General features: G+C 46.2%; 2 protein-coding genes across 2 annotated transcripts; one reads left to right on the forward strand and one right to left on the reverse strand.

Annotated features, from left to right (window-relative positions):
* Positions 1 to 528: 528 nt before the first annotated feature.
* TMED8 (transmembrane p24 trafficking protein family member 8) lies at positions 529 to 20,763 on the reverse strand. Its single transcript, XM_077819192.1, has 6 exons — positions 20,484 to 20,763; positions 16,238 to 16,316; positions 13,105 to 13,234; positions 11,977 to 12,118; positions 8,788 to 9,087; positions 529 to 7,841 (listed from the first exon to the last, which is right to left on the reverse strand). Exons 1-6 carry the CDS (start codon positions 20,611 to 20,613, stop codon positions 7,624 to 7,626), a joined length of 999 nt encoding a protein of 332 aa, XP_077675318.1. The 5' UTR covers positions 20,614 to 20,763; the 3' UTR covers positions 529 to 7,623.
* A 65-nt stretch (positions 20,764 to 20,828) lies between these two features.
* SAMD15 (sterile alpha motif domain containing 15) lies at positions 20,829 to 27,607 on the forward strand. The gene is made up of 3 exons (XM_077820001.1): positions 20,829 to 21,104; positions 21,587 to 21,685; positions 27,329 to 27,607. Exons 1-3 carry the CDS (start codon positions 20,949 to 20,951, stop codon positions 27,605 to 27,607), a joined length of 534 nt encoding a protein of 177 aa, XP_077676127.1. The 5' UTR covers positions 20,829 to 20,948.
* The last annotated feature ends 290 nt before the right edge of the window (positions 27,608 to 27,897 follow it).

Raw genomic sequence — 27,897 nt, forward strand, 5'->3', positions numbered from 1 at the left:
TGTTGGAGATCAGAGGAATGGAGTCATGCTGGAGAGGGAACTATATTGCAATCTCCATTGTATTAAGGGGGGGGGGGGGGAAAACTACTAAACTTAAGCACAAGGGTTCAGAGTCTAATTCACCCATACTCCTTCAAAGTTGAGGAATATCCTGCCTGCACCAGGTTGTAAGAAGTCACTGTCAAAGGAGGTAAGACACCTGACTACAAGACCTCTCACAGCACCATCTTAAAACAGAACAATGAACTTCTTAAAGAAGCATCTGACCACTGCCCAATGCCAGAGGAGCTCCAGCATTGGGAGCTTCCCAATAGCAGTGCCCCTTCTTATGCCAGCTAAGACAAGTAAGGAGAACATCCCTAGTTGCCAACTGCTGAAGTCCAGCACTGCTGCAAAGTTCACTGTGAATATTCCTCTCTGCTTTGCAATTCAAAAATAAGTTCAGCTCGGATTTTTTTGTTGAAAGCCTGAAGTCTGAGTCTTAGCTCTGAAGCACCCACTCCCCTTAACAGAAGACAAAAGTCATGGTTGCATAGTGAAAAGTTTATTTAAAGAGTTTGGAACTCAGACAATACATGTCACAAAACAGCCACACCATACTGAAGATAAACACGCTAACTCAGCTGTAGAAGGAAATGCAAACACACTAGAAATAGACTTTCTTTGGGCCATAGAGCAAAACATTCAGTGCCACATTTTGGTAAAGTATCCTTTTGATGTTTAAAAACAATCCCTTGGAAGGACAAAGAGCAGCAGTTTGGTGCAAAGAACTTGACTCAGTTTGAAACTACAGTACATTAAAAAACATTTCACATCACACAGATGAGGACTGACAAAAAGACCACAGATCAAGAAAATAAACCTTTAAGGTGTGTCCAGATACAAGACATTCCCCATTGCAAGGCTACTGAGGGGCACGTTGCAGAGGTGGGGACTGGCCTTTCCATCTTGTAGACTGCTGTCACGAGGGTACCTTAGAGGCCTCTGGGAGGCTGCCTTCAACCACTGAAAGTTTTCAAAAGTAACTAAAATTCAAAGTGGTCACTTGGCGATGCCTCTATAGCTCCTGGCATGATGGCTGGCATCTAACATCTCAGTCTGTATCACAGAATATCAGGGTTGGAAGGGACCTCAGGTGATCATCTAGTCCAACCCCCTGCTCAAAGCAGGACCAATCCCCGTTTTTTGCCCCAGATCAACATAACAGCCCCCTCAAGGATTGAACTCACAACCCTGGGTTTAGCAGGCCAATGCTCAAACCACTGGTCTCACTTTTACCCATCATCCATTCTAGCCAGTCACAAATCAGATTCTTATTCCATATGAATTACAGAGTCTTAAACTGTCAGACAGGAGAGGAGTACATATTTCTTCAGCTGACACTTCCAAGAGTCACAGGTAAATAGGAGACCGGAATATATGGAATTGTCATACTGGATCAGACCTTCTCACATGATATCCTGTCTCCAGCAGCAGCCCACACCAGATACATCAGAGGAAGGTGCAAGAAACACCATAGTAGGCAAACAAGGGGATAGTCTGTCCCTTCAGGCAGTCTCCTCCCAACTCCTGATAGTAACAGATTGATTTGAGCCCTGAAGCGTGTGGTGTTTGACCTCTTCAAGAACTTCATTTTAATTTAGTATTTACTGCAATAACCCTGGACATTCTTGTAATCCATAAGTGTCCCATCGCTCTTTGAATCTTGCTAAATTCTTGTCAAGGAGCCGAATTCTGAATTTACCATGGTACAATTTCAATGACTGTCCCTATTTGATCTGCATGCCGTCTTAATATGGATATGCCTAGCAATGCACTGCCCATTACAGCATGTAGCCATGGTTCTACCAAATATGGGAAAGGAGAACAAGTCATCTAAAATTTAGAGATTTTTGCAGCTTTGATCCTTCATCTAGTTCCATAGTACACAGCAGCACATATCAACTCCAACTCTGGATTCATACACTCCACTAGAGTGTGGCGACAAGATCTGCTACTTTTGTGTTCGGTTAGCATTGTCACAAGTCCTTCTCATTTTAACTGCCTTGGCATCCACCCATCTACAACTCCCTCAAGAAAAAATAGCACTTAAGCATTCCACTATGCATGCTCAGTAGTAACAAAGACACCTTCTGAAGGCAATAGCCCTGTGGTGCCAGAGAGCTCAGGCTTTCAGTTGTAATCCTCACCTCCTTGGTGAGAAGGTCTCAGTTAAAGCAGTTTTAATTTGCCAGGAACAGACTGACATATATTGCATGTAGTTGCAATCTTTGGGGACCATATTGTTTTAAGTTTACGTATCACTGTGGGCCAGGGATTGTATGAAACTTCAGGTGGGAGGGTCATCACAGCCCCCTGAGGAACCAAAAATAGTGGGGGTGATTAAGATGAATCACTTAGGTTGTAAACACCTGTAGAAAGATACCACCCCCAGGGAGGCTTGCACACTTACTGGTTCAAACTAGAAGATGAACAGACAAAGAAAGGGCTTTTGATATAAAACAGCTAGGTTTAAACTGACTCAGGCCTCCTTTCTGATCCTGCAAACAGACCAGATCTTATATCTGAGGGAAGCCCCAATCCTTGCAGAAGGTTGGAAAAACTTTCGCCTAATAGCGCCCCCTTTGACTGATCAGGGTAACCTTTGATAAGCTTTTAGCATGTGTATAGGAATTTATTGTTTTTAATAGGTTTTCTCTGTAATGCTTTTACCTTAATAAAGGTGCTTGCTTAGAAAGAGCTGTGTGATAACTTGTAACTGCTGTCAATACACTGTACAGAGCCCTCAGAGAGAAAGCAACACACAGCCACTGGCTGTCAGGTAGACTGGTTTGGGGGGATACCACAGTGTAAGGCAAGGACATGTGCAGCTTTAAAACCCCCAGTGAAAAGGGAGTGGGACAAAGGTCCTTGCCCAGAGACAAGTGACAGTTGGAGACCTGATTGGGCACTCCTGGAGCAGACCACAGTGGGGTGTGTGGATACAGGTGCAGTTACTCTGAAACTATGACAGACTATAGGGGATCACCAGCCTAACTTCCAGGTGTGCTATTTGGAAGGTAGGTAGAGAAGTGAGGGGGAAGAAACCCTTGCAATTAAGGGTCTGGGGAAAGTAAATGATAAAGTCTATGGCTCTGGTTTCACTCCCTCTTGTTTCAAGGCACCACATGATAAATGCTTAGGGAGTGGCTTTTGGGGGGGGGGGGGGGGGAGGAGAAAAAGAAGAAAAAAATTCAACTGGGATGCAAGTGAACTAGAATAGAGATCCCTCCCAAAACCCCACCCTGCAAGGATATTTAATGAGCTCCTTCCAGCTCCAGAGTCACCAAGGCACAGCCACTGGACATGTAACATGGCTCCCCACTTATCTCCTACCCAAGTCCAGCCACAATTTGTTTCTGTACACAAAATACAGTTTGTTTCTTTCAGTCACAAAAGCCACACACAGGAGGAAGACACACACTGTTTGCCAAATATAAAAATTTTTTCTCTGGTGAGGTTTTAGGGTTTTTTTTCCTAGTCACAAACTATAGGAGAGGAAAACACACAAAAGCATCACTCCATGGAAACAAGTTAGGAACTTTCCTTGAAGTGAACATTTTTAGGTTACTAATGTCCTTGCAAAACTAGAATCTATTTCAGAATTCACTTTTCGTCTCAGACTCAGGAGTCACAGTTCCCAGTGTCTGCAGTTAGAATGGAGGTCTCCCCAGCACTGCTTCAGCTACAGGTACCAGAGCTGGATACAAGCCTAGTAGGTATTGTGGGCAGAGGTACCAAGGAAGCTGTAGCTTAATGAGGAGTGAGACAAGGAGAGGAGATTATTCCTTTGATCTGACTGGGCCATACACTAAATGGAAATGACTGCTGAAAGCCACTGGCTATACAGCATCCTTTCCTTGCTAACTGAATATGCTTTCTGCTAGAGACTTGATTAAAGTATCTTAACAAGACTAAAGGCTGAGTTACTGACTTTATTAAGAACAATTAGGGACAACTGCAAACCATTTATAAGAACATAAGAATGGCCATACTGGATCAGACCAAAGGTCCATCCAGCCCAGTATCCTGTCTGCTGACAGTGGCCAATGCCAGGTGCCCCAGAGGGAGTGAACCTAACAGGTAATGATCAAGTGATCTGTCTCCTGCCATCCATCTCCACCCTCTGACAAACAGAGGCTAGGGACACCATTCCTTACCCATCCTGGCTAATAGCCATTAATGGACTTAACTGGATACATTCATGGAGGTTCTCTTTTAAACCTTGTTATAGTCCTAGCCTTCACAACCTCCTCAGGCAAGGAGTTCCACAGGCTGACTGTGCGCTGAGTGAAGAACTTTCTTTTGTTTGTTTTAAGCCTACTGCCCATTAATTTCATTTGGTGGCCCCTAGTTCTTATATAATGGGAACAAGTAAATAACTTTTCCTTATTCACTTTCTCCACACCACTCATGATTTTATATACCTCTATCATATCCCCCCTTAGTCTCCTCTTTTCCAAGCTGAAAAGTCCTAGCCTCTTTAATCTCTCCTCATATAGGACCCGTTCCAAGCTCCTAATCATTTTAGTTGCCCTTTTCTGAACCTTTTCTAATGCCAGTATATCTTTTTTGAGATGAGGGGACCACATCTGTATGCAGTATTCAAGATGTGGGCATACCATGGATTTATATAAGGGCAATAAGATATTCTCTATCCCTTTTTTAATTATTCCTAACATCTCATTTGCTTTGTTGACTGCCGTTGCACACAGTGTGGACATCATTCCAAAGATAAGTGGTTCTCAGTCAGTCACCTATATATTTTCATTCAGTACCTGCGTGACAAGGTCACCAATATGTTCACATAACTTGGAAATGAAAAAGACCAAAGAAAAGTGTGACTTATTCTGGAAGCTGTGAAGCTTTCATTATTGTAGATTAAATATTCTCCACTTACAGCTGTTTAGCACTTATGGGAAATACAAGCTACTCTAGTGAAATATCAACAATGAAGGAAGATGTGTCAAGGCCCTTGTACTCCAGTCAGCAGCAAACATGGCTATGGACACAATGAGGTAATAAGACTGGCACATATACCAGCTTGGGACTGCACACCATATACAAGGACCATTTGTCTTTAATCAAGGAGGCAAGAAAGGGGCAAATCTGATGAAGTGGACTGAGCCTCAGAAGAAAGATCTGTGTCTATTTCAGAAGGGCAGGACTGAACACTGGGATTCCCATCTACTGTACAGTCCACCTTACTAAGGACTATTTGGAGCAGCTGCCAATTACCTAGAAAGGAACCAGTCTCTGATTGGCTCAAGGGGAACAACTTATCCTGGAGACAGTTCTAGAACACTGGCCCTGAGTAGAACTCTCCACATGAGAATCCATGACATCAGCAGTCTCTAGAATACCTGGTATATATACACAGGTCAGGTGTGTCTTCCTTATTTACTAAGTCCTATTTCAGACAGCAGCTAGTGGCCTAGACAGTGCATACCTCTCCTCTTTCAGATGCATGCAGGACCTTCCAAAATATGTAGCAAGAGGCCAAATGCATAGCAGTCACTGATGCATTTCACAGCAGGGTGGGGGAACACGGAGATTTACAGTCAGAAGCAGAATATTTAAGGGTTGGGGCAGGGCCCTGCTCCACATCTGGTGTTTAGGAAGTTGAGAGCCAAAGTAAAAGAGGGGTTCCTTGATCAGGCCCTGGGGGAGAGGTTGTGGAAGGAAGCAACTGGAGAGGGAGGTACCTGCCCTGGCACTTCAAGAGGGCTTGGGGAGGAAGCAGGCATCCATGCCCAGGCTGTTAGGGGGTCAGGGAGAGAGGAGCCCATGCCCAGGCTGCTTAGAGGGGAAGGGAGGGCCCCACCCTTAAAATCCTGCTTCTCTTCTTCCTTGCAGGGCCCTCCACTGATGCTACCTGGAATTAGGCAGCTACTTTACCTTCCAGCTCCTCTTGGGCTGGGCCACTCTGCTCTTCACTCCCCTCTCCCTTCCTGGGAAGAGAAAAAGGGCTGCAGCTGCTCCCTCCTTGCCTCTGTGCCCCTTAAAGGAGGAGCAGCCCTGCTGCTCATCCCCTACTTTTTAGAACAGCAGTTGTGCTCCCTGCCTCCTTCCTCTCCTGAAAAACAAAAAACACATGTTGGTGCTTGAGCCTATGCTGCCTTGTCCTCCCCACCCACTACTGCAGAAGCAGCAGATTGGCATGGGCTGCTCAATGGTACACCTCCCTCTGCTCTTACCTCCCTGACCTACCCATTGCTCCTGAGTGCTTAAGTAGGCAGAGCAGATAAAAAGAGGGGCCTGAATCAAGAGGTATGGAATCACCAGGGAATTATTGGGCTTCTTAGGAGAGTGAAGTCTTTGGCTTTATACACCCCCACACTATCCCCATCTGCAGCGAGGGCTAGATCTGCACAGAAGGGCAATATCTGGAGGGTGTCAGACTGGAACTTCACCAGAATCATCCTGCACAAAGTCACTCAGTAACTCCAAACAGAGGCACCTCAGAGCAAATTCAGCAGCTACCTTGAAGGGAAATGGTTCTTGAATAAAATCAAATAAATACTCATTTCGAATCTTGAAGAGTTACAAATAAATACCCTTTAAAACCCATCTGTTGACAGATTAATGTGATCCTTGCTTATTCCTGCCAAGGGCTGAGCAGAGGCTGACCACTATTGCCACTGCTAACCCCTGAGGTGGGCCAGGGAGCTGCATTCCTCAATGTCTTAGTTAGCAATAACTTCAGGGACTCACTAACTCCAGGTGGGTATATAAGGGAAAGGCTGATCCCATATTTTTCAGATTCAAAGTGTGTTGACCTGGGACGTTAACCGTTTTACATTAACACAAGAGGCTACAGCTCAATTTTCCCCACAGGTAAGAGAAAGTTTTGTTGGTGACAGGAATTTTACACATCCCCACAGTCAGGATGATCTGTATCCACCTCCCCATCCACACCTGCTTTCCCTTTTCTATGGAGATCTTCCTATTGATTACCTCTGCAAGGATCCAAAATAAAGGTTTCACATGATTGGGTCTGGCACTTGTGACATGACTACACCACCATGAATGGGGTCAGATGATGCAGGCTGCAACTCAGGTAGTTGGAGGGATGAATCCTCACACAGAGATTAATGGAGGTTTGGCTAGTGTGTAAAGTACAGCAATGCAGACAGGATGCAGCTGGAGAGTGGCTGTGGTACAGGTGGCTTTGCCTGCTAGCAGAGCGTAGTTGGCAATTACCCACTGGTGATCCATTTAAATAAAAGGGTATTTCAGCTTCAGTTCATACAAGTGCAATAGAAAGAAACTGCTGCCATCTGAATCTGCCCTCTGACAATTTACTGGCTGTAATGAAAAGTCCCGGCCTGATGACTTCACAGAGCAAGCTTCCTGAAATTTAGAGCGAGAGGAGTTGCCTTTGGACAACTGGCAGCCACAGCTACCCTTTCCTGTGAGTAAGCTGGGAGGGAATGGGGGAAAACCTGTTCTTATCCACAGGAGAGCAGAGAGCCAGGCCTCTCACTCAGCCATAGGGAAGTGCCAGTTAGGGGGTGCCAGACCTGGATGGCAGCCTATTTTGCTCAGTGTTACCTGCCTGCTGTCCCCACTCCCTCCCCTCCTTCAGCTGGTGTAATAGACATGAAAGAAGAGAGTCTTGTTGCGTAGGAGGGAGTAGGAGTTGTCAAATTTGAGCAGGTAGATGCCCTCGCCCGGGTAGTCATGACTGCCTGCCTGCACATCCCGGTGACTGTCCCTTCGGTACACGGGCATGATCTCCCGATAACGGTTTCGTAGAGAGCTTTTAGAGCCCCTCTCCACATCTCCAACTGGGGTGAGTCCTGAGTGGGAGAGAGGAGACAAGCAGAATCAGACAAACCAACAGAGGGGAAATGATCAATAAGGCATGGTTACCGGACAGGGACATGAGATCTAGCTAACGAAGACTGGCTGAGATACCCACCCTGTCCAATGCACAACCTAAAGTCTCTCCACATAGGACACCTGCTTTGAGAGGGGGCACTCTTTGGGACTGATACACTGGGGAATAGTTTGAATTCTCCCCACCACTTCCCTCCTTTTCCTCTTCACCCAGTAGACACCTTTAAACAGCAGGGTCTCCTCAAGGTGGCCCAATGCCAGAGAGAAATTGATTGTGGGAAGAGGAATGCAATGGAGAGTTTCACCTCTGGCCTTGGTGGTCTCTCAGTCTTCCTTTCTACTTCTCCAAGAGGAATTCTTCTCAGTGGGGCTTAATTTCAGTCATCACTGGTCCGGAGATGGGACCTGCATTGGTCCTGAGACTCCCTAAACCTTCTAGGCTACAGATACTCCAAGGACATGGGCAGCATGCCCTCTGGGTGCAATCAACAAGAGCTACTGATACGGTGAGAAAAACACTACTCCCCACCCAGCAATTGCATCGGCATCGCAATCTGTTAGGCTGATGATCAAAGAGTTAAGTCAGAGTCTCATACTGTACCCTGATCCTGTTACAAGTTAGAAACTGATCATGCAATAGAAAACAGAGTGGGAGCAAGTGTTCAATGTTCAATATGCAAGGGTATGTGGTGTTATTGGTGGAGCATACACCTGGAGTCGGGGAGAAGAGCAGCCATTAGGAAGGGTCTTGTCATCGTGACCTAGCTTGGAACTCCAAAAAGGTTGCAGTCAACACGTAGGTTGACTAGCCAAAGTGGTGAGGAATTACATAACCTGATTTGGAGGTACTTGGGTACCATGGTGATGAACACAATATTAATTTATCTTGTAAAGTTTTGCACTGACCTTCAATCTCATCTTCTTCCTCTTCATCTTCCTCATCACTTGATTCGCTGACCTGCACAGTAATGGCAGTACTGGTGACAGGAGTCCAGTCAAAGTAGACCCCAAAGCCAATGTCATAATCATCCGTAGCAAATTCCCAGCAAACACGCTTCCCATCTGGGTGTGTTGGCACCCGGACTGTCACTACTTCACCCCGTTTCACCACCAACTGAGCATTCTTCTCCTTTCCCATTTTGGCTTTAAATTCCCTTATCTTGCAAGTGGTCCAAGTGGAGGGTGGAGCCAGAGGAGGAGGCTGAGCTGAAAAATACAAGACAAGCCACTCATCACTGGTCAGAAGGCAACCAGAGAGAGTTCTGCTAACAAGACGACTATTCTGGATAAAGCTCTTGAACTCCAATCTTTACCTTCCATCTCCTCTCAAGGCGAGGACAAGTGCCTTCCATTAGCACTGCCCTCAGAACTGGACATACTACTCTCTCGGTTTTCCCTTCCAACCTTCTTCTCTCCCTCCAGAGCTTGCAAAGCCATTCCTGTGAATTATCTGGTTATCTAGAGACAGAGTCAGACTGCAAAAGTTAGGTACAGGCTTAACTGAAAATTCCATCCCATCAAGTGCATTGCACAATACCCCAACACCTCAGCTCCACCTATGGCTTAACTCTGCTGCTTCCACACAGACACTCAATAGTAGCAGGCAGAGTTACTGGGCAGCACAGCATTATGACATAGCCTAAGCAACCAGATAGAAACCAACTAGCATCATGCATGCAGAAACTGCCTCCTCAGCTGATCCAAAGCCTATGTAATTCAATCCAACATTCATAAGAATGGAGAAGTGGGAGGGGCTCCCATGGCTTATTCTTCACACCCAGATGCATAACCTCATGACTCATGGGGCTTATCTATGAGCCCTCCGAATTTCCCACTGATTTAGCTCCACCAGTGGAAGTGCCAATGTAGATAAGGTACTGGTATTTTCCCCACTACGTACAGACTTGCTCTGAACAGGGTTATAAACGACGACACCTCACTGACACTAGAAGTTCTACCCTCGCTACCATGGAGGGGAAATTCTAAGAAAAACTCCGTAGACCACCCTGAAGGAGTAACTCCACATGCATCCAAATGCCAACCATGGAGCACACCACACATTATCCTCCCTCACTAGTCTGGTCTTTTTTAAACAGATGATGCTAGGTCAGGGGCTACTAGATACTATCTTGGGCTTATGATGGCAAGAGACATCTTGAGTTCTGAAAGGGCAGCAGAGAGAAGAGATAACAGCAGCAGTCCTGATGCTATCACCAGTCCCCTTTCTAGTTCAAAGGTTTCCACAAACATCCAAGTATCTCCTAAACACCTTGGATAGTCAGCCATTGCATAATTTATTTTAGATCTATTCTCTTTCAAGCTAGGATCTATTACCAATCCTCACAGGTCATTTGTCTGTAGCCCTTCCTCCTGCTCAGTCTTCATGTGCGGAGGGGAGAGAGGGAGAAGGAGAGAGCACGCGCACGAGAACGAACACAGTATCTTGCACTAACATGCCCTCCTCTGCTCTGTCTGTTCCTAGGTTTCTCTATGGCCTATTTGATGGCTCACCCACCAATTCACCTGCCCCGACACACAGCAGGATCCAGTCTGTTCTAAATGCAAACATGGGATTCCCATTAAATGCTGTATTGAGTAACACTCAGTGAGGTCCTTTCTCCTGTCAATGCCTAAGTTTCTTGCTCTCAGCTTCCTATTCACAGATCTTCTCACCCCTGTGTCTCTGAGCTAAGATTCATAAAGAGGAGGAGGGTTTGTTTTTAAACTGCTTTACTTAGGGCTTGTCTTCACTACCAGGGTAAGTAGACCTAAGTTACGCTACTCCAGCTATGTGAATAAAATAGCTGGAGTCAATGTAGTTTAGGCTGACTTACCGCGGTATCTTCACTGCACTGCGCCAACAGTACCTTACTCTTCTCGGGGAGCTGGAGTACCAGGGTCAACCAGAGAGTGCTCTGTCAATTTAGCGGGTCTTCACTAGACCCGCTAAATCAATCCCTGCTGCATCGATTGCAGCAGCATAGATCGTAGTGAAGACCAACCCTTAGAAATGTTTCAGCAGATGCACACTCTAAAGCAGAGGTGGGCAAACTTTTTGGCCTGAGGGCCACACACTGGGTTTCTGAAATTGTATGGAGGGCCGGTTAGGGGAGGCTGTGCCTCCCCAAACAGTCAGGTGTGGCCCGGCCCCCCGCCCCCTATCCGACCCCTCCTGTTTCTCACCCCAACAGCCCCCCCCAGGACTCCTGCCCCATCCAACCCCCCTTGTTCCCTGTCCCCTGACAGCCCCCCCAGGACCCCTGCCCCATCCACTCCTCCCTATCCCCTGACTGCCCCCAGACCCCCCGCCCCTGACTGCCACCACCCCAAACTCCCCTGCCCTCTATCCAACCCCCTCTGCTCCCTGCCCCCTTACCGCGCTGCCTGGAGCACCGGTGGCTGGAGGCGCTACAGCCATACCGCCCAGAGCGCCAGGACAGGCAGCCATGCCGCCCCAGCTGGAGCCAGCCACACCACCGCGCAGCACAGAGCACTGGGTCAGGTCACGGCTCTGCAGCTGCGTGGCCTGGCAAGAGCTCACAGCCCTGCTGCCCAGAGCATTGCGCCAGCGGCACAGTGAGCAGAGTCTGTGTGGGAGGGGGAACAGCAGGGGAAGGGCTGGGGGCTAGATCCCAGGCCAGGAGCTCAGGGGCTGGGCAGGAGAGTCCCACAGACCGGAAGTGGCCTGTGGACCATATAGTCTGCCCACCTCTGCTCTAAAGAGATGGGTAGTTGAGGAGGGGGTATAAGATGGTCCCACATGGGAGGTTAGATACTCAATGGCAATGAGTGCAGAGCACTGGAGAAGGAAAATAATATTAAGTGATGTGACATGTCCAAAAGCTACTTAAAGCAGTGACTTGTCCAGGGCCACCGACAAATCAATGGCAAAATCGCTCAGGAATCCTGAATAGGAGTCCCTTACTCTAGCCACCAGACCACTCCCAGTGATACAGAGCTGGTAACGTATAGTAGACTGCCTCTGCCCACCCTATTGAAGGAGAGCATCCACAGTTCCAATCCTGCTGCCACATGAGATCTGTGTGTACAGGCCTCATTCCTACCCAAAGGAAATATTACCATCGCAGTCCTCACCTTTTCTCTGCTCACCAAGGAGGTCTGCAGTCTCCAGCTCTGCAGAGAGGACATCCACTGCACCTGTGTGTTCTGACTGTATCATGACTATATCCCCTGGTCCTTGTGGGGCACGGTACTTGGTCATCCGCACTACGGCCTCCTGTGCAGGGCACATAAGCAAGTTCCTCAGTGGCTCTGGGGGCCTCCAGTTGGATTTTAAATGGTTTGTCAGGGATTGAGGGAGAAGAAGGAGCCATTTTCATGAATTCACATCAATTTCCCATTGGGTTTCTGCTATAAGTATAAAATATTTACTAAATAACTGGCTGGCTCAGAGGACAGTTTCTGTGCATGGTCTTCTCTGCCTCCAAAACTGTGAAACTCTTGAGTCAAATGCTGCACTGTGCTAGCGACCACTGGTCTCCCAAGGGAAGCATCATCTCCACAGACAGATAAGTCTAGCTATTTGCACTGCCTCAAAGTTTGGGGGCTATCATTGCTTTATTTGGTAAAAGATTTCAGATCTACCCAGATGCCCTCTCAAGTGCTGAAGCTGCTCCAGTTCTAGGAACCAGCCTCTTCAGTTTTCCCAGTACTTAGACTGCAATCACAATTAAACAGATGCCTACTATGAACTTGTTAAAACTGTTGCCCAGATTAACACAGTGCTGCCAATTCCCCCTTCTCACATAGGCAGATACAGAGCTTACAGACCAAGAGTATTATTACATGATGTCTCTCCAAAGCTGTATTTGAAATTACCAGGAGCTGTTTGTTCCCTGAAAGAACTAAAACACTGCTTCTTCATCACCACCACCCCAAAAAAAATTGACTATATTAGTTTATTTAAAATTCACAGGAACTCCCTTAAACCCTAGACAAAAGCCAGTAGCCGAGAACAGTCTTGAAGCCTTAGGAATGGTGGAAACTGAAAGGGAGCAAAGACTGGTCCAATACACCGTGGGCGAGAGACACATTCTGAGTTTTAAAGGTTAGATTATCACTGTTAACTCCCTCATTGTGCAGAAACAGCCATAACTAAATGCTCAGAGCCCCAGTTCCTCATGTACAGGCTCAGCAGCAGATGGGAAAAGCACTGCAGCATCTTGTCTCTCCTTTCAGAAATGAAAGTGGCAAGTCACCTACCTCCCTGGGGGGCTGGATCTGGTCAGCCAGCTTCTCTCCTTGTCCAGCCACTTCTTGGTCCTCTGATGTACCATCACTTTTTCTAGAATCCTCTGCAGCATGCACATTCACAGGTGATCCAATCTGCGGCCTCTCAGAGAAAGATAGCACATCAATTCAAGATGCTTGAAGAACAGGAGACACTGAGCCAGGTGGGCCAAGGACAGGTGATGAACCACCCCACTCAGGGGCTGGAATGCAAATAAACTAAGGGAACTGGGCTTCCTAGAGCCAGCATTCACTGCATTAAAACAAGAAGCTCTCTCTCAACCAAGGTCCACTCTCAGCCCCAGACGGCTGTCCTCTTTAGCTCATCCAAGCCAGAGTGAGCAACTTTCCTGAGCTCACTCCCCATTTATAGTCCCTTAGGTAGCAGTAATTCACTCCAACTGAGCCCAGCCACACTCCTTTCATAGAAGGGCTACTTCGCTAACATTGCACTGACGGCAGGGATCAGTGGTAGCATCTCAGAGAGAAGTAACTCTCCCCCTGCTAGGCACTGGATGGCATCTATATACCCCTCACACAGGCCATCTATATCAGAGACAAGACTTCAAACAGATCACGTTTTGAGAACACCGTAACTCTGCTACAGATAATCAACAAGTGTTAATATGGTTGCATCCCTGCTCCTCCTGTACAGAATGCTGAATCTGGCAAGCCATAAACCATGCCACGGTAACAAACTAACAATCACAAATGCAGGATTAGGACCTCTCCACAAGAAAAGATAATGGGAGGAGGGAGGGAGATCTTTTAGTCAAACCTGGAAAGCTACAACAGCAGCAAGAGAAACAGAACAGCAAAGCAATAGCCTCCTGCATGCATATTGCCTATTCATCCCTACATCCTGAAATTCCCCTCTAAATTACTATGTCATTGCAGCACCCCTGCCCATCCCTGAAAAAAGTCAATTATGCCAACTGAGATTAAATAATCCTAGCTACTAATCCAGGATGGGGTTAAAGAACCACCCTTAATCTTAGGCACTAAATGTAGCTTTCATGAAAAGAAACTTCAAGTCTAGTAGGAATAGAAACAGTCTCTTTTAAAAGACATAAAACCTTTGCCTGCAGCAATGGAAATCCAAAGCCAGCCACCTTGGTTTACCATATGAGAAACAGATCAGCACCAGGCTAGCTCCATGCAAAGCACCAATGGTAGAAAGCAAGTGAAGTTTTCAGTTTTAGGAATATGAAGTGCTTTGACTAATGCTGGGACAGATTGTTCCAAGCTACATTGGAAGTGTCTAATAAAAACAGAATCGTCCAGATGCTTTCTGTACTGTTTCTGTAAATAAAGAGAAGGCTGGAAAAGACAGACATGACTGTCCTTTCCGAAACTGAACTCCCTTGAGGATGCAACCTTGGACCCTAAAACAGAAAGAACTAAAAACTAATTAAATTCTCTTAATCTCATTTTTTGTTGATAGAAAGGGAATGTCTCACCACCAGTTTCCACTAAAAGAGTGGTTCACATGAGCCGATTGTCAGGATACAAAGATAACCCTACTAGGTTGCCGAGCAAAAAAAAGTTTAAAAAGGGACCCTTTAAATATATTTTTGTTACAAAACTTAACTATTTATAGCCATGCTTTTGGAAGCCTGAATCAGAAATCTTCCACTATGTTTTCTTTTCAAAAGAACAGGTGTGTGGCACAGACCTAGCTGGAGTTCAATCTCATTCTAGCACACATGAATGCTACATAACCTGGTAGGTGGGTCCAACAGATCAGGTTCAGTGTTCCCCACAAGGCTAAGCCCTGGCTGGGATGATTTAGTTGGGGATTGGTCCTGCTTTGAGCAGGGGGTTGGACTAGATGACCTCCTGAGGTCCCTTCCAACTCTGATATTCTATGATTCTAAGGTGCTGGGGCTGACTTTGAATTTTTTGAAAAAAAAACAGCACTGAAGGCTTTGGATTTTGTGGAGAGGGTGAAAAGAGTTGCAGAAAATTTGTAATCAGATTTAAGAGAAGAAAGTAAGTCAGCTCCCCCTTCAAGCCTCTTTCATATTGCCCACTACCCTCTTCCCTTAAAAAAAAAACAAAAAAAACCCACCCCCCTCAGACCTTAAACAGATTTATCAGGAAACATTCACATGGGTTTAAAACATAGGTTGGCATTTTACTTAATGCCCAACTAGTTTCTCTGAAGAAAATTAAATTCCATAATTACCTAGAATATATGATAAAATCAGATTAAAGCAAAAGCCTGTTTGGAGCCAACTGGGCTGCTGTACAGTCTCTCTGGATGAAACTGTAATTATGAAGGCAGCAGGAATCTCAGTCTCTCCTGTGCTGCAGATTTCATTAGCAAAGCCAGGATTACCTCAAATTGTGTTTTTTGTGAGGGATTTTTAAAATGGAGGACACTAATAACTGCTGAGACCCAAATTTTGATCTATTTAACTCATCTGTTTCTGAAAGCTTTTATGAGTGTGTTGGGGGGGTAGGGGAGAGTTATTTTTGGGCGGAGGAAAGGGAATGTTAAAACAAAACCTTCAACGGTTTTAGAGAAAAGCTGAATGTGTGCAACTCTAATGTTCACAAGCACCCCAACAAAAGCCAGGATGCATGCACACAAATGCTCATCAGCAATCCTTCAATAATAAACCAAACAACTGATATTCAGAGTATAAAATGTACTGAAAAAGCAGCAGCAAAAAAGTAGGTTTCCGATCCAGCTTCCCTGGGGATTAGATACAGAAAGAATATTTTTTAATTAAAAATATCCTTCAGCCAGAGCTCAGACAATTTCCTGTTGGAAGTTAGTTAGCTCTGTGATCCAAAAAGCCTGAGGTGAGTCATGGGTTACATTTTACAAGCATTTTATAAGCATTAAATTAAAAGCATTTTACAAGCATTAGGTTTTATAAGCATTAAAATAACCCAAAGTCAAGAAGAATAGCTCTTCCAATATAGTCTACAGTGTACAGAACCTGAAAACAGAAAGTTGAGTCTCCGATGCCCTGGAGAGGAACAGCTGCCAGACACCACTGATAGAGAAGGAGGTGGGGGAGAGACCTATTATCCTTCATTTCCTTGACGTTGGGGAACATTTAATGTGGGTCATCACACAAAGATCTTTTCCTACCTGCACTGTGAGGTCTCGGACTCTGACGAGGTGACTGTCTGGGATGCAGATGCTGGTTTGGGGGCTGAACCTTCATCTTCTAGCAATGGGTGGAAGATGGAGAGAAGATTAAACAGCTTTTAACCTTTGAGAATGTGCAGGCAATAAAGCAAAACTCTAGTTATCCAGAGTCACCAAGGTCATGCAGCCTTGGCGCTTAAAGCTGGGCCTGGCAACCTTCTGTATTATATGTTGTCCCTCCCCCGCAGAGAGAAAGGGTTTTTAATGCTTTCAGTGGCCCTAAGTGGAAGGGAAAAGATAACACAGTTTCTGACACAAGACATAGGGATCAATCAAAACAAGCTTCTGTTCAGATGTAGGCTCTAGGTTTGCCCCTAGTCTCCTGAACAAGCTCTGTCCCCACATGACTCCAGTGCATGCTCTACAGCAGAGGTGGGAAAACAAACTGTCCTGCTCGGCCCCTGAGCTTCTGGCCAGGGAGGCTAGCCCCCAGCCCCTCCCCTGCTGTCCTCCCTTCCCTGCAGCCTCAGCTTGCCATGCTGCCAGCACTCTGGGTGGTGGGGCTGCAAGCTCCTGCCAGGCAGCATAGCAGGCTCCAGCCAGGCAGCGCAGCTGCCAGTCCTGCTGATCTGAGCAGCATGGTAAGGGGGCAGGAAGTCCCAGGGGGCAGCAAGGGCCAGGGAGTGGTTGGATAGGCATGGGAGGCCTGGGGGGCCTGTCAGGGGGCAGAGGTGTGGATAGGTCAGGGCAGTCAGGGGACAGGGGGGTTGGATAGGGGGTGGGGTCTCAGGTGGGGCAGTCAGGGGACAAGGAGCAGGGAGGGTTGGATGGGTCAGGGGTTCTGACAGGGACAGTCAGGGGGCGGGGGCCAGGGTGTTGGGGAGGCACAACCTTCCCTACCTGGCCCTCCATACAGTTTCGGAACCCTGATGTGGCCCTCAGGCCAAAAAGTTTGCCCACCCCTGCTCTACAGTCTTGCTGTCTGCTTCCATTACCCATAGAAGATAGTTAATTGGGCATGGACAGGCTCCCAATTACACAGATTTTTAAAGTTCCACATTACAGTAGGAATTCTCTTCTACTTGGTTTAAATAGAGGGAATTTGGTGCTGGTGAAAGACAGCAGATTAATAGCCCCATACATTAAAGGCCTCTGATCCACAGAACAGGTACAGTTCAAGCAGCATACCCCATCACCAACATTCTGCAACCTGACCTATAGGGACTGCTTTTAAAGATGAGAAACTCTAGGCAGAAGAGAGGGATGGGCTTTAGACAAGAACGAACAAGGGGACTAATTAGTACCAGGGTAGTGAGGTATTTGTTTTGTTGCTTTAAAGAAAAGCATTTTTCCACCAAGAAATGAATTGAAACCCCACTATCCCAAGCGTATATTTTGTTTGGGTATAGGATCCAAATAAATATTCATCTTTATGCTCATTAATGATCTGTTCTCTGATCATTTAGAAAAAAAGCAAGATGTTAAGAACCTTTCATTGGAAGGTACACTCATTAAAGTATATTATATTTGAGACACGAATAAGCCTCAAAATCTGAGGAGTGGTAAGACTTGTGTAACAGGGAGAAGTAATTCTGTTCACTCCAACTTTATAAATAGAGCAATAGACAAGGTTGATTTTTGAACTTGTTGCTCATGCGTTCCTATTCCGGCCCCCTAAGAGTCTCCAAGGGAGAGTACCTAAAAGGAACTACAATGCCTAGAAAGACTGTTTTAACAGCCTAGATCTCAGTTGCTACAGAATACAGCAGGAAACAATACTTCATGCCCCTCCCCCTGAAACAGATTAGAGGGAACCTAGCAGATCTTTTATATCTGTCATTCTCATGATTCAACAACTGTTGAAGTTACTGCACAGCTAAAACTTCTCTTCTACCTGGTAACCAACGTGAGAACATTTTACTGCCAACTGCTGGAGAAAATATGGCCTGAAAAAGCAATAGCCAGCAAGATTGCGTGTCATATGACTCAATTTGGCAGTGATGGACAAGTTAAATCAGGCAAGCTCCATGCTCCTGATTCTGGTTGTGGGGAGAAATTTTTTATCTGGTGATCTGACACAGAATTACAAAATGCTTCACACAGTTATGATCTAAAAGAGATAAGGAAGTTTTTAAAGGGGACATTAAAGGAGAAGTAAACTAGGGAAGAGAACATGCCTGAAGTTCTGGAGAACTAGAGGGAGGTCATAGATATTACTGGGTTTAGATACTGTAGTAAACACCTTATGCAGAAATGCCTATAACAAAATAAAGAGAGACAAGGATGAGGTAATATAATTTTATTGGACCCACTTCTTGTGTTGAAAGAAACAAGCTTTTGAGCTTACACAGAGCTCTTCTAAAGGTCTGAAGAAGAGCTCTGGGTAAGCTTAAAAGCTTGTCTCTTTCCCCAATAGAAGTCAGTCCAATAAAAGATAAGACCTCACCCACCTTGTCTCTCTCATATCCTGGGACCAACATGGCTAAAACACCATTGCACATAACAAAATAAGGAAGTTGAGACCAAGACAGCAGATAGGAAGGTGGCGGTGGGAAGAGAACGTTCCTCCTACACATATAGTAATAAGCCACCCACTCGACCGAGTCAGCGAGAAAACAAACATCCCAAGGTTTGCTCTCAAGGATGCCATAGACATTCTCTATGTGTGCTTCAAAGGAGAAATAAATTCTAGACTCACAGGCCCTTCAAAGTGAGGCCCAGCATCCTATCCTCTTGAGGTGACACATGGGATGTGGTCACCAGCTAACACCCAACTCCATAGTTGCTTAGGTACCACAATGGCAGGTACCTTTGATTTCACATCAAGTATTAAACATTTTGCATGTCTACAGTGCATTTTACAGGATACCACTGTGCCAGTCAAACATTTAATAAATCTCATAAACCCGGGGGGAAAGGTCAGGATTACTAGCCACATTTTTCAGATGAAAAAAGTGAGGCAAAGAGGGCAACTGGCTTACTCAAGGTTATGCAGTAAATCAGTGGCAAAAATGTAATTAGAACCCAGGAATCTCAAGTCTTAACCCTACACTAAACAGTGCTGCTTTTTAAAAAACAAACTTAATTGGTTCCCTATAATGAGCTGTATTGCTGTGTTAGTCTAAAGATTGTAGTGGAATCTTTACTGGTCTCCAGGCACCAAAGTGCTAGGAACTTAAGCAAATCAAAGTTATTATTATCTCCCTTACATGAGGCAATGCTTACACCATAATACATTTCTCTAAATATAAAGCAGCTGGTACACTAGGGAACAGAGAAACAACCCAGTACCCTTAGGGATAGAGGCTGTTGGAAACCAACTACTCAAAAACAACTGTATCAATCAAGAGGCAAGTTAGACTTGGTCTATGCTTAACAGTTATGTCGGTATTGGTACATCAGTGAGGGGTGTGGAAAAAAACCCAGTATAGTTTCAGCTATGATGGAAAAGAGCTTCTATGGAGATAGACAATGTGGTTAGGGGAGATATGTTCCTACACTGACAGGAAGGCTTCTTCCATAGGCTGTGTCTACACTAGTGGAGCATGTCAGCATAGGATCTGTAGTGTAGACATATCCTAGGGGGCTGTGCTGACATAGCTATACCATCACAGGCTAGGCTACACAGTGTAGACATACCCTTAGACCTCAGAAGAGGTCAGCAGCAGCTTTCTTAACGTCTTCCCAAGACCTCAGCCAAATCGGCTCTCAAGATGGGTACTGAAAACAGTGTGCTATGCTAGGAGGCTGGAAGTAGCAGCCGCAGAAAGCTCCGATTTTGCAGCAATAGCTTAACTGGAGTAAAAGCAGACTATCTTGTTACTGGCTGTAACTCTCCTAAGTCCCCTTGGGAAGCTCCCACTCCCAGCCCACTCTCCCTATTGCTGCTCCTTGTGGTGTACCAGGCGCTGTACTCCCTCGGCTGCCTGGCAAGCACTACAGGTCCCCCCTAGGCGAGGGGGAGAGCAGGCGAGATGGAGGGAGGGAAGGAACCCCGTCAAGCCGCGGTGCTCTCGCGGGGAGGCGCCGCCACACCCCGCGCACACGAGTCCCAGCTGCACAGCGAAGGCTACGCACACAGCTCAGCTGGTGTCCCCCAGCCGCGGCCTGCAGCCCTGCCCCACAGCAGCTCCTCCAGCCCCCGTGCGCGGCGGCCAGCACACCCGAGGGACCGGAGCGGGAAGAGCCCGCGCCCCGGGGTCCGTGTGCGGGGCACGCGTCCCGGTGCGCCCCCGCCCCCCGGTACCTGGAGTCTCAGACGGTGAGCGGCGGCCCTGCGCATCCCCCTCTGACACGGAGCAGCTGCGGCCCCTCGGCTCCCCAGCCGCGGGGGGCTCGAAGCAGGAGCCGTCGGCAGCCACCCGCACCTCCGACATGGGCAGCCGACGCGCGAGGACGAGGCGGCGGAAAGATCCGAAGCTGTCAGCAGCGGGCAGAGGCGGAAACGGCGGGAAGAGCCGAGCCTGGGGCGGAAAGAGCCGAGCGCTGACCGCCTGGGCGCCTATCGCCCGGCCTGGGCCTTCCCTCGGGCAGTTCCGCGGCGCGAGGGTAGCGGCGGGAGCGGGCTGCTCGGCACGGCGGCGCTTAGCTCACACAGGGGGCCGGGCCCGGCGGGGGAGGAAATAGCTGCCTGACGCCCGGAAGTGGAGGTCTCCGTGGAGACTGTTCCGACGCGTTGCTATGGCTCCATGGCGGGGCGTAGCCGCCCAGGATGGAGCAGGTCCCGGAGGAGGAGGGGTCCTGGGGGCCAGGGCCTGAGCCCGGATCCGAGCCCGAGTCCGAGTCCCAGCCTGGCCCGGCCTGCCTCGCCTGGAGCCCCGTGGAGGTGGCTGAGTGGGTTCGGCAGCTGGGCTTCCCCCAGTACGAGGTGAGGGGCAGGGGCAAGGGGGGCGGGGCCGTGAGCTAGGTGAGGGGGGCGCTGCGCGGCCAGCTGCAGGCTCAGAGGGGGGCGAGCTCGGACCGTTACTAACCCCGCTCGCGGTGCCATCCCTGAGCTCCCTCTAGGCCCGAGCTGGAGAGCAATTCCCGCTTCCCTTGCTCCGCCTTGCGGCCTGGCAGCGCCCCTGAACCTGGCATCAAGAGCACTCAGGATCTCTGCGTTCTTGGAAAACTGAGGGCAAGTTTCTAGCCCTGGTGGTGGTGGAGAAGACCTAGGAAGAGTGAGGCCAGGGTCCCGCAAAGGCTCAGAAACCAGAAGGGGGGGAAGCCCTTATTTTTAAAGATCTCATTGCTTTTAAGCCAGTCTCCTGATTGGGCAGCTGGGCGGCTGACTAATGTTGGTTTTTGAATGCTTGGGGTTGGCAGTACTGCTCACTGCTGTATAGTGTTTCCATCTGATTTTCCTGCCAGGAGTGCTTTACAACTAACTGCATCACTGGCCGCAAACTCATCCATGTTAACTGCTCAAACCTGCCACAGATGGGCATAACAGACTTTGACCACATGAAGGTGAGTGCCACACACAGAGTTGCCTTCCTCCATTAGGAGTGTTTATGATTTCCCATCCCATCTCCTATATGTTCATGTTTGTTCTCTGACTACATCAAGTAAGATGTAACACTGCTCCGTCTCTGTTAATGATAATAGCAGGATCTAAACACTCATGCTCAATAGGACAACTAGAACCTGCCCAAGACCTGATGCTTGGATGGATGTTGTACATAGAATGCAACAATATTTTCCTCCGAACGATGGGGCACACTGTTCTGCCTACAGTAAGAATCTTTCTGAAGCTTCATGTAAAACTCAAGATGAACCCTGACCCCAAATCTTTTATGAAGTTGTATTTAAAAAAAAAATTATTTCCATGCCTTTATGCCCATCTGGTTTCCATATAGGACCTGAGGCAGAAGGGCCACAAAGGAGAAAGAAAGCCTGCTGTGGCAGTACTTCCTGTGTGTGCACAAGTAGGAAACAACAGAAATCTTGCCCAAACACTTGTTTGTTTGACAATTACAACCCAGCTTTGGAGACACAGTGATTCTTGACTGCATTACACTGGTTTTGTGTGGTGTAATTTTTCTGAAGTCAATGGAAGCTCACTAGTGTAAAAGTGATTTAAGAATGGAGAAGCAGGGTCAGGTAGTTTGGATCTGCACCTGCATTTCTGGGTGCTTAGTCCAACCTCTCCAGTATTTTGCCCACCTTTGTCCTACCACTTAATGAAGAGATGTGTATATAGGGGGGAAATAGTCTACAAAATCCTAATTTTTAAAATTAACAAACTAGCCTTCACTAATTAAAACTGTAGAAAAATCCCCATCTAAAGGATCCCAAAATCAGCTAATAAGGAAGGACTTTTTACTTGCTACATTGGGGATGGACAGAGGCCTCACCTTCTTATGCAGCCTCACAGGAAATGTTCCATGGTTCAAGGTTCCATGTTCCCTCCCAAATGGTCAGAGCCTTTCTAGAGGGTTCTGAGCTTATATGGAGGATGTTGGCACAGCCCAACGCTAGGAATGTGTACTGATAATACTCAGAAGAGAACTTTGAGAGCTTTGAATGAAAGGCATCAGAGAACTGCAAATTGATGTTAAAGATTTTTGCCCTCCCTAATGAGATACTCTTTGTGACAAATACTACAGAAGAATATTCAAACACTACTCTATTAATGTTATATGTATCTTTATGGGCTTGCTAGTGATTGTAATCCTGGCTAAATGGGTCAGACAAGGAATGCTTCCTGCAGGAACTAAAATCTCTGGCCAGGGAGGGGGTGAAATTAATTCAACTCCACAATACTGGAACAAGTCTTTTGAAGTTTCACACTCTCCTCGCCATGCCCTTCTCCCCACAATAACAGATTGGTTTGACCTGGTTCAAAAGGCCTAAAACAACAAAGGACTTGAAACTGTATAAAATATAAACTCTGGCCTAAAGAGAGGGTCACTCACATGCTATCGAAGAATTGACAGGCATGTTGACAGGCCCTGCTGTGGACTGAAGTGGAAGTGGAAGGTGGGTGACCACCTGCTAAGCCAGGCATACATATAAGCTGTTTGTTGTTGACTTTTTCTGAAACACTTTTTTTCTGAATAAATGGTACATTGTTTTATGAAAGCTGGCTGGTCACTGAATAACCGTGTCATTGCTCCTGAGAGAGCAGAACTGCAGGTGCTGAACTGAAGTAAGACTGACTGAGATGATCATAATGAAGTGCAGGAGTCTGCAGCCTAAGACCCCGTCTGGAGGGAGCAAATCATGGGATTTCACCCCAGGAAAGGTGATTCCTAGAGACCTAAGACTGATGTGGAGCGCCTCTGAGGAGGCCACAAGGGGTTCGGATGTACAGTTAAATCAGAAACTCTGATACTACTATCCCCATTTCACAGCTTTGAAACAGGGTTGTGAGAGAGGAAAGAAGTTGCCCAGAGTCATGTTGCAAGTCTGAGGTATCCTGTCTCTATCTTGTGCTTTAACCATCAGGCTCTTCTTTCCTCACTTTCAATCCGTGGCTGAGAAACTAATATTGACTTAAATAATAACATTCAAGTGCTCCAGCAGGGGAAATGCAGTAAAAAGTTAACCTGGTAAAACGTTAGCTATAATTGAATGTGACTATGTTTTCTGTATGCCCAACCAAAATACATTGCCTAAGCCAGCAGAGCCCTTAACAGAATAAGGGGAAGTTTTTCTAAGACACATATAGAATCATAAAAAGAAAAGGAGTACTTGTGGCACCTTAGAGACTAACCAATTTATTTGAGCATGAGCTTTCGTGAGCTACAGCTCACTTCATCAGATGCATACCGTGGAAACTGCAGCAGACTTTATATATACACAGAGAATATGAAACAATACCTCCTCCCACCCCACTGTCCTGCTGGTAATAGCTTATCTAAAGTAATCCTGATGATTACTTTAGATAAGCTATTACCAGCAGGACAGTGGGGTGGGAGGAGGTATTGTTTCATATTCTCTGTGTGTATATATAAAGTCTGCTGCAGTTTCCACGGTATGCATCTGATGAAGTGAGCTGTAGCTCACGAAAGCTCATGCTCAAATAAATTGGTTAGTCTCTAAGGTGCCACAAGTACTCCTTTTCTTTTTGCAAATACAGACTAACACGGCTGTTACTCTGAAACATATAGAATCATACGAGTGGAAGGAACCTCAAGTGGTTATCTAGTAGTCCAGTCTCCTGCACTCATGGCAGGATTAAGTATTATCTAGACCATCCCTACACCCAGAACCGGACACACTGCTCCAGTTGAGGCCTAATCAGTGTGGAGTAGAGCAGAAGAATTACTTCTTGTGGCTTTCTTATAACTCTCCTGCTAATGCAGCCCAGAATGATGTTTGCTTTTTTTGCAACAGTGTTACACTGTTGACTCATATTTAGCTTGTGATCCACTATGACCCCCAAATCTCTTTTGGCAGTACTCCTTCCTAGGCAGTAATTTCTGATTTTGTATGTGTGCAACTGATTGTTCCTTCCGAAGTGGAGTACTTTGCATTTGTCCTTATTGAATTTCATCCTATTTATTTCAGACTATTGCTCCAGTTTGTCCAGATCATTTTGAATTTTAATCCTATCCCCTAAAGTACTTGCAACCCCTCCCAGCTTGGTATAATCCACAAACTATAAGTGTAACCTCTATGCCATTATGTAAATCATTGATGAAGATATTGAATAGAACTGGACCCAGAACTGACCCTTGCAGGACCCCACTTTATATGCCCCTCTAGCTTGACTTGTGAACCACTGATAACTACTCTCTGGGAATGGTTTTCCAACCAGTTATGCACCCACCTTACTGTATCTCCATCTAGGTTGTATTTCCCTAGTTTGTTTATGAGAAGGTCATGCGAGCCAGTAACAAAAGCCTTACTAAAGTCAAGAGATACCACATCTACCACTTCCCCTCTACTCCCAAGGCTTGTTACCCTGTCAAAGAAAGCTATTAGGTTGGTTTGACACTATTTGTTCTTGGCAAATCCATGCTGACTATCATTTATCACCTTATTATCTTCTCAGTGTTTGCAACTTGATTGCTAAGTCACCCTATTCCCATTACTTATATAAAGCTGAGCCCCTAGCTGTCTTCCTTTTCAGGGGTTTTAACTGAGGTTTTTACATAATCAAGTGAACAGAAAACAGGACAGCGAGCCTGGATCTTGTGAGTTCTGGCTCTGCCACTGACTCTGTGTAACCTTGAACAAGTTCCTTAACCCAGATTTTTCAAAAGTGGGTATTTAAACATAGACATTCAATTCCATATTGTTAGGCACATAAGCGATCTGAGTGCCACATGTGCTTATTGTGAGCTGCGGCTGTTTAAATCATTCAGCACCTCTGAAAATCACGTCAGTGATTTAGATGCCTAACTTTAAACACCTGAGTTGGAAAATTTGGGCTACAACCTCTCTTTATATCAGTTACCCACCTGAAAAATCCTTTCCCAATCTCATAGCGAGGCTGTGGGGATTGTTTGAAAAGGACTTTAAACCCACTAGGCATACTTATTCTTTGACTGCATGTGTATGTTGCCTTCTTTGTCACATAAAGAGCTGGCTGGCTGCATCCTCATGAGCTAGAGGGTACTGAACTTCAAATGGGCCACAGGCTGCTTTTGCAGAGCCATAACAATTTTGTTTCAAATCTTCATTATTTATGGTTGCCTCCATCACAGGGCACGATCTGGAAATTCAAAGAGTTTGCAGCTCACAAGCAACAAGAGATAAAATCTTTATGCACTGTGGCAGGAATTTGAACATTGTGTTCTTTATGCTGTAAAGCACCAAGCATTTGGGCCAATCTAAACGCTTGACTGGCTGAACGGTTCTAACCCTTTAGTTCTAATGTACAGTCAGAGCAAAATGAACTTGGAGTAATATTTTTAAAAGCACCTAGGTGAGTTAGGAATTTATGTCCCATAGCTTGTGAGTGGAATTTAGGCATTTTTGAGAACCCCACCCTTGGCCATTATCTTCCTGGTTTCCTTTGTTATTACTGAAGGCACACAGATTCAGCTCTTAGCTATACTGTTACAAATTGAAAATGACTCCACTGACTACAAAGGAGTGATGCTGAGAGCAGAATTAGAGCTGAGAGCAGAATCTGGCCCATGGGGGTTTTTCCAATGAGAGTCCTCTCTGAACCCAATGCAATTTCTGATTGATGCTGCGATGAGGCCATAATCCTATACATGACACTCAGGCACCAGAGCAAGCCTGTATGTAATTGTAACCAAAACCCAGCTACTTGCTAGAAGTGATTACGAAGGCACCAGTTGAGCAGTATGACCTTACAGTTTACAAGGAGTGGAATGTCGGTGGAGAAGTCCTGGTGTAGAGATTGTATGAGGGCTGGGAGTTTCTCTGGGTTGCTGCTGGTTTTGTTCTAGTTGTATAGTTATTTTAAATCATATGAAAGGCACCCAGAGTAGCAGGTAGAAGACCCTAATAGCCTCCCACTTGAAACTGCACTATGGGATGTGGTTTAGCAAATAGTAAAACTGATTAGAAACACAAAAGGTGAATTGATCAAGGTTTTAAAAGACAAGATTTATATTCTGAAAAGTGACTATATTAAAAATTATAGTCAGGCTCCTTCCACTCGTGGCTTCAGGTCCAGCTATCTCAGATTACAAGTCAGAAAATGATTTTTCTAGTGAGCAGTGCCACTCCTGATCCAACTGGGCCTTTCTGCCTCTTATAGTCTCATCAGTAATAAAAATTCTCCAAACACAATTTAGCAGACAATGTTGATGATGCTGTAGTAGGCAGAGAAGAAAGAATCTCGCTCACTCACCCATAGCTGTGTTTGCTCTGCAAGTGCTAATAGGAGTCAAAAAAACAAAACAAACCTGTTTGGGGTAATAAAGATAGCAGCTGTGACTCCCAACACACAGTAATTCCCTGGACAAATCAGAATGTGCTGTTTTTACATGATCTTTTTTCTAATCATAACTGCACATTGGACTCATCTTGCCAGATCACGCTCTAGCTCCTACGTTATGGAAAGGAAAACATTCTGAAAGGCGAAACTGCAGGAGTTCTCTTCTGTGCAGCTCTACACTACAGAGCTCTATCGATGTAGCCACCACACTAAGAATAGGCTCCCTTATGTTTCCTCTTGCATTTCAGGAGATTTCATGGCATGTGCGAGAGCTGCTGGGGATTGAGGAGCCTCTCTGGAGCAGAAGCATTGCCCTCCCGTACAGGGACAACGTGGGCTTGTTTTTACAGCACAAAGCCCCAACTGGTGCAAAAGCTGATGCCCTCACCTTCTCTCAGTTTGTCCAAGAAGCAGGATTAGAGCCATATGCTACAGTTTCACAGCAGTCTGGGCTTTTTACAAAGGTGGAAGCAGACGCCCTTACCTTCTTTGTTCAAGAAGCTACAATTCCATCCTCTCCGGATTAAAGAAAGGTGCATTGATACTCTGATTTGTTTAGTGCTGACAGTATGCTCAGCCATGTACAGTTCCTCCCTTGAACACGTTTGCCATTTAAACTTCTACTCCTAAAGACACCCCTATGGGATATTGCCAGGCGCCGAACTCCTTAGTGCAGTTACATTATCCTAAACTGAAAGGTTCCCTTTCTCCCCATTGCAGGAGCTCTGTGTGGCTCAGTCATGTCTGAACTGCTGCTACTTCACATGTTATCACCAAGACCAGAGATCAATCTTAATCACCTTTCATTGACACCCAC

The sequence above is a fragment of the Eretmochelys imbricata genome, chromosome 6, assembly GCF_965152235.1.
Source record: "Eretmochelys imbricata isolate rEreImb1 chromosome 6, rEreImb1.hap1, whole genome shotgun sequence".
Classification (NCBI taxonomy): domain Eukaryota; kingdom Metazoa; phylum Chordata; order Testudines; family Cheloniidae; genus Eretmochelys; species Eretmochelys imbricata.

What these genes read in the sequence shown, in the direction of transcription:
- SAMD15 (XM_077820001.1), top strand. Translation starts at nt 20,949, where the DNA reads ATGGAGCAGGTCCCGGAGGAGGAGGGGTCCTGGGGGCCAGGGCCTGAG. An exon ending in TGGGCTTCCCCCAGTACGAG is followed by an intron (nt 21,105 to 21,586) that starts GTGAGGGGCAGG and finishes TTTTCCTGCCAG; the next exon opens with GAGTGCTTTACAACTAACTG. An exon ending in CAGACTTTGACCACATGAAG is followed by an intron (nt 21,686 to 27,328) that starts GTGAGTGCCACA and finishes CTTGCATTTCAG; the next exon opens with GAGATTTCATGGCATGTGCG.
- TMED8 (XM_077819192.1), bottom strand. Translation starts at nt 20,613, where the DNA reads ATGTCGGAGGTGCGGGTGGCTGCCGACGGCTCCTGCTTCGAGCCCCCC. An exon ending in AGATCCAGCCCCCCAGGGAG is followed by an intron (nt 12,119 to 13,104) that starts GTAGGTGACTTG and finishes TGCCCTGCACAG; the next exon opens with GAGGCCGTAGTGCGGATGAC. An exon ending in GGAAGAAGATGAGATTGAAG is followed by an intron (nt 7,842 to 8,787) that starts GTCAGTGCAAAA and finishes TCTCCCACTCAG; the next exon opens with GACTCACCCCAGTTGGAGAT.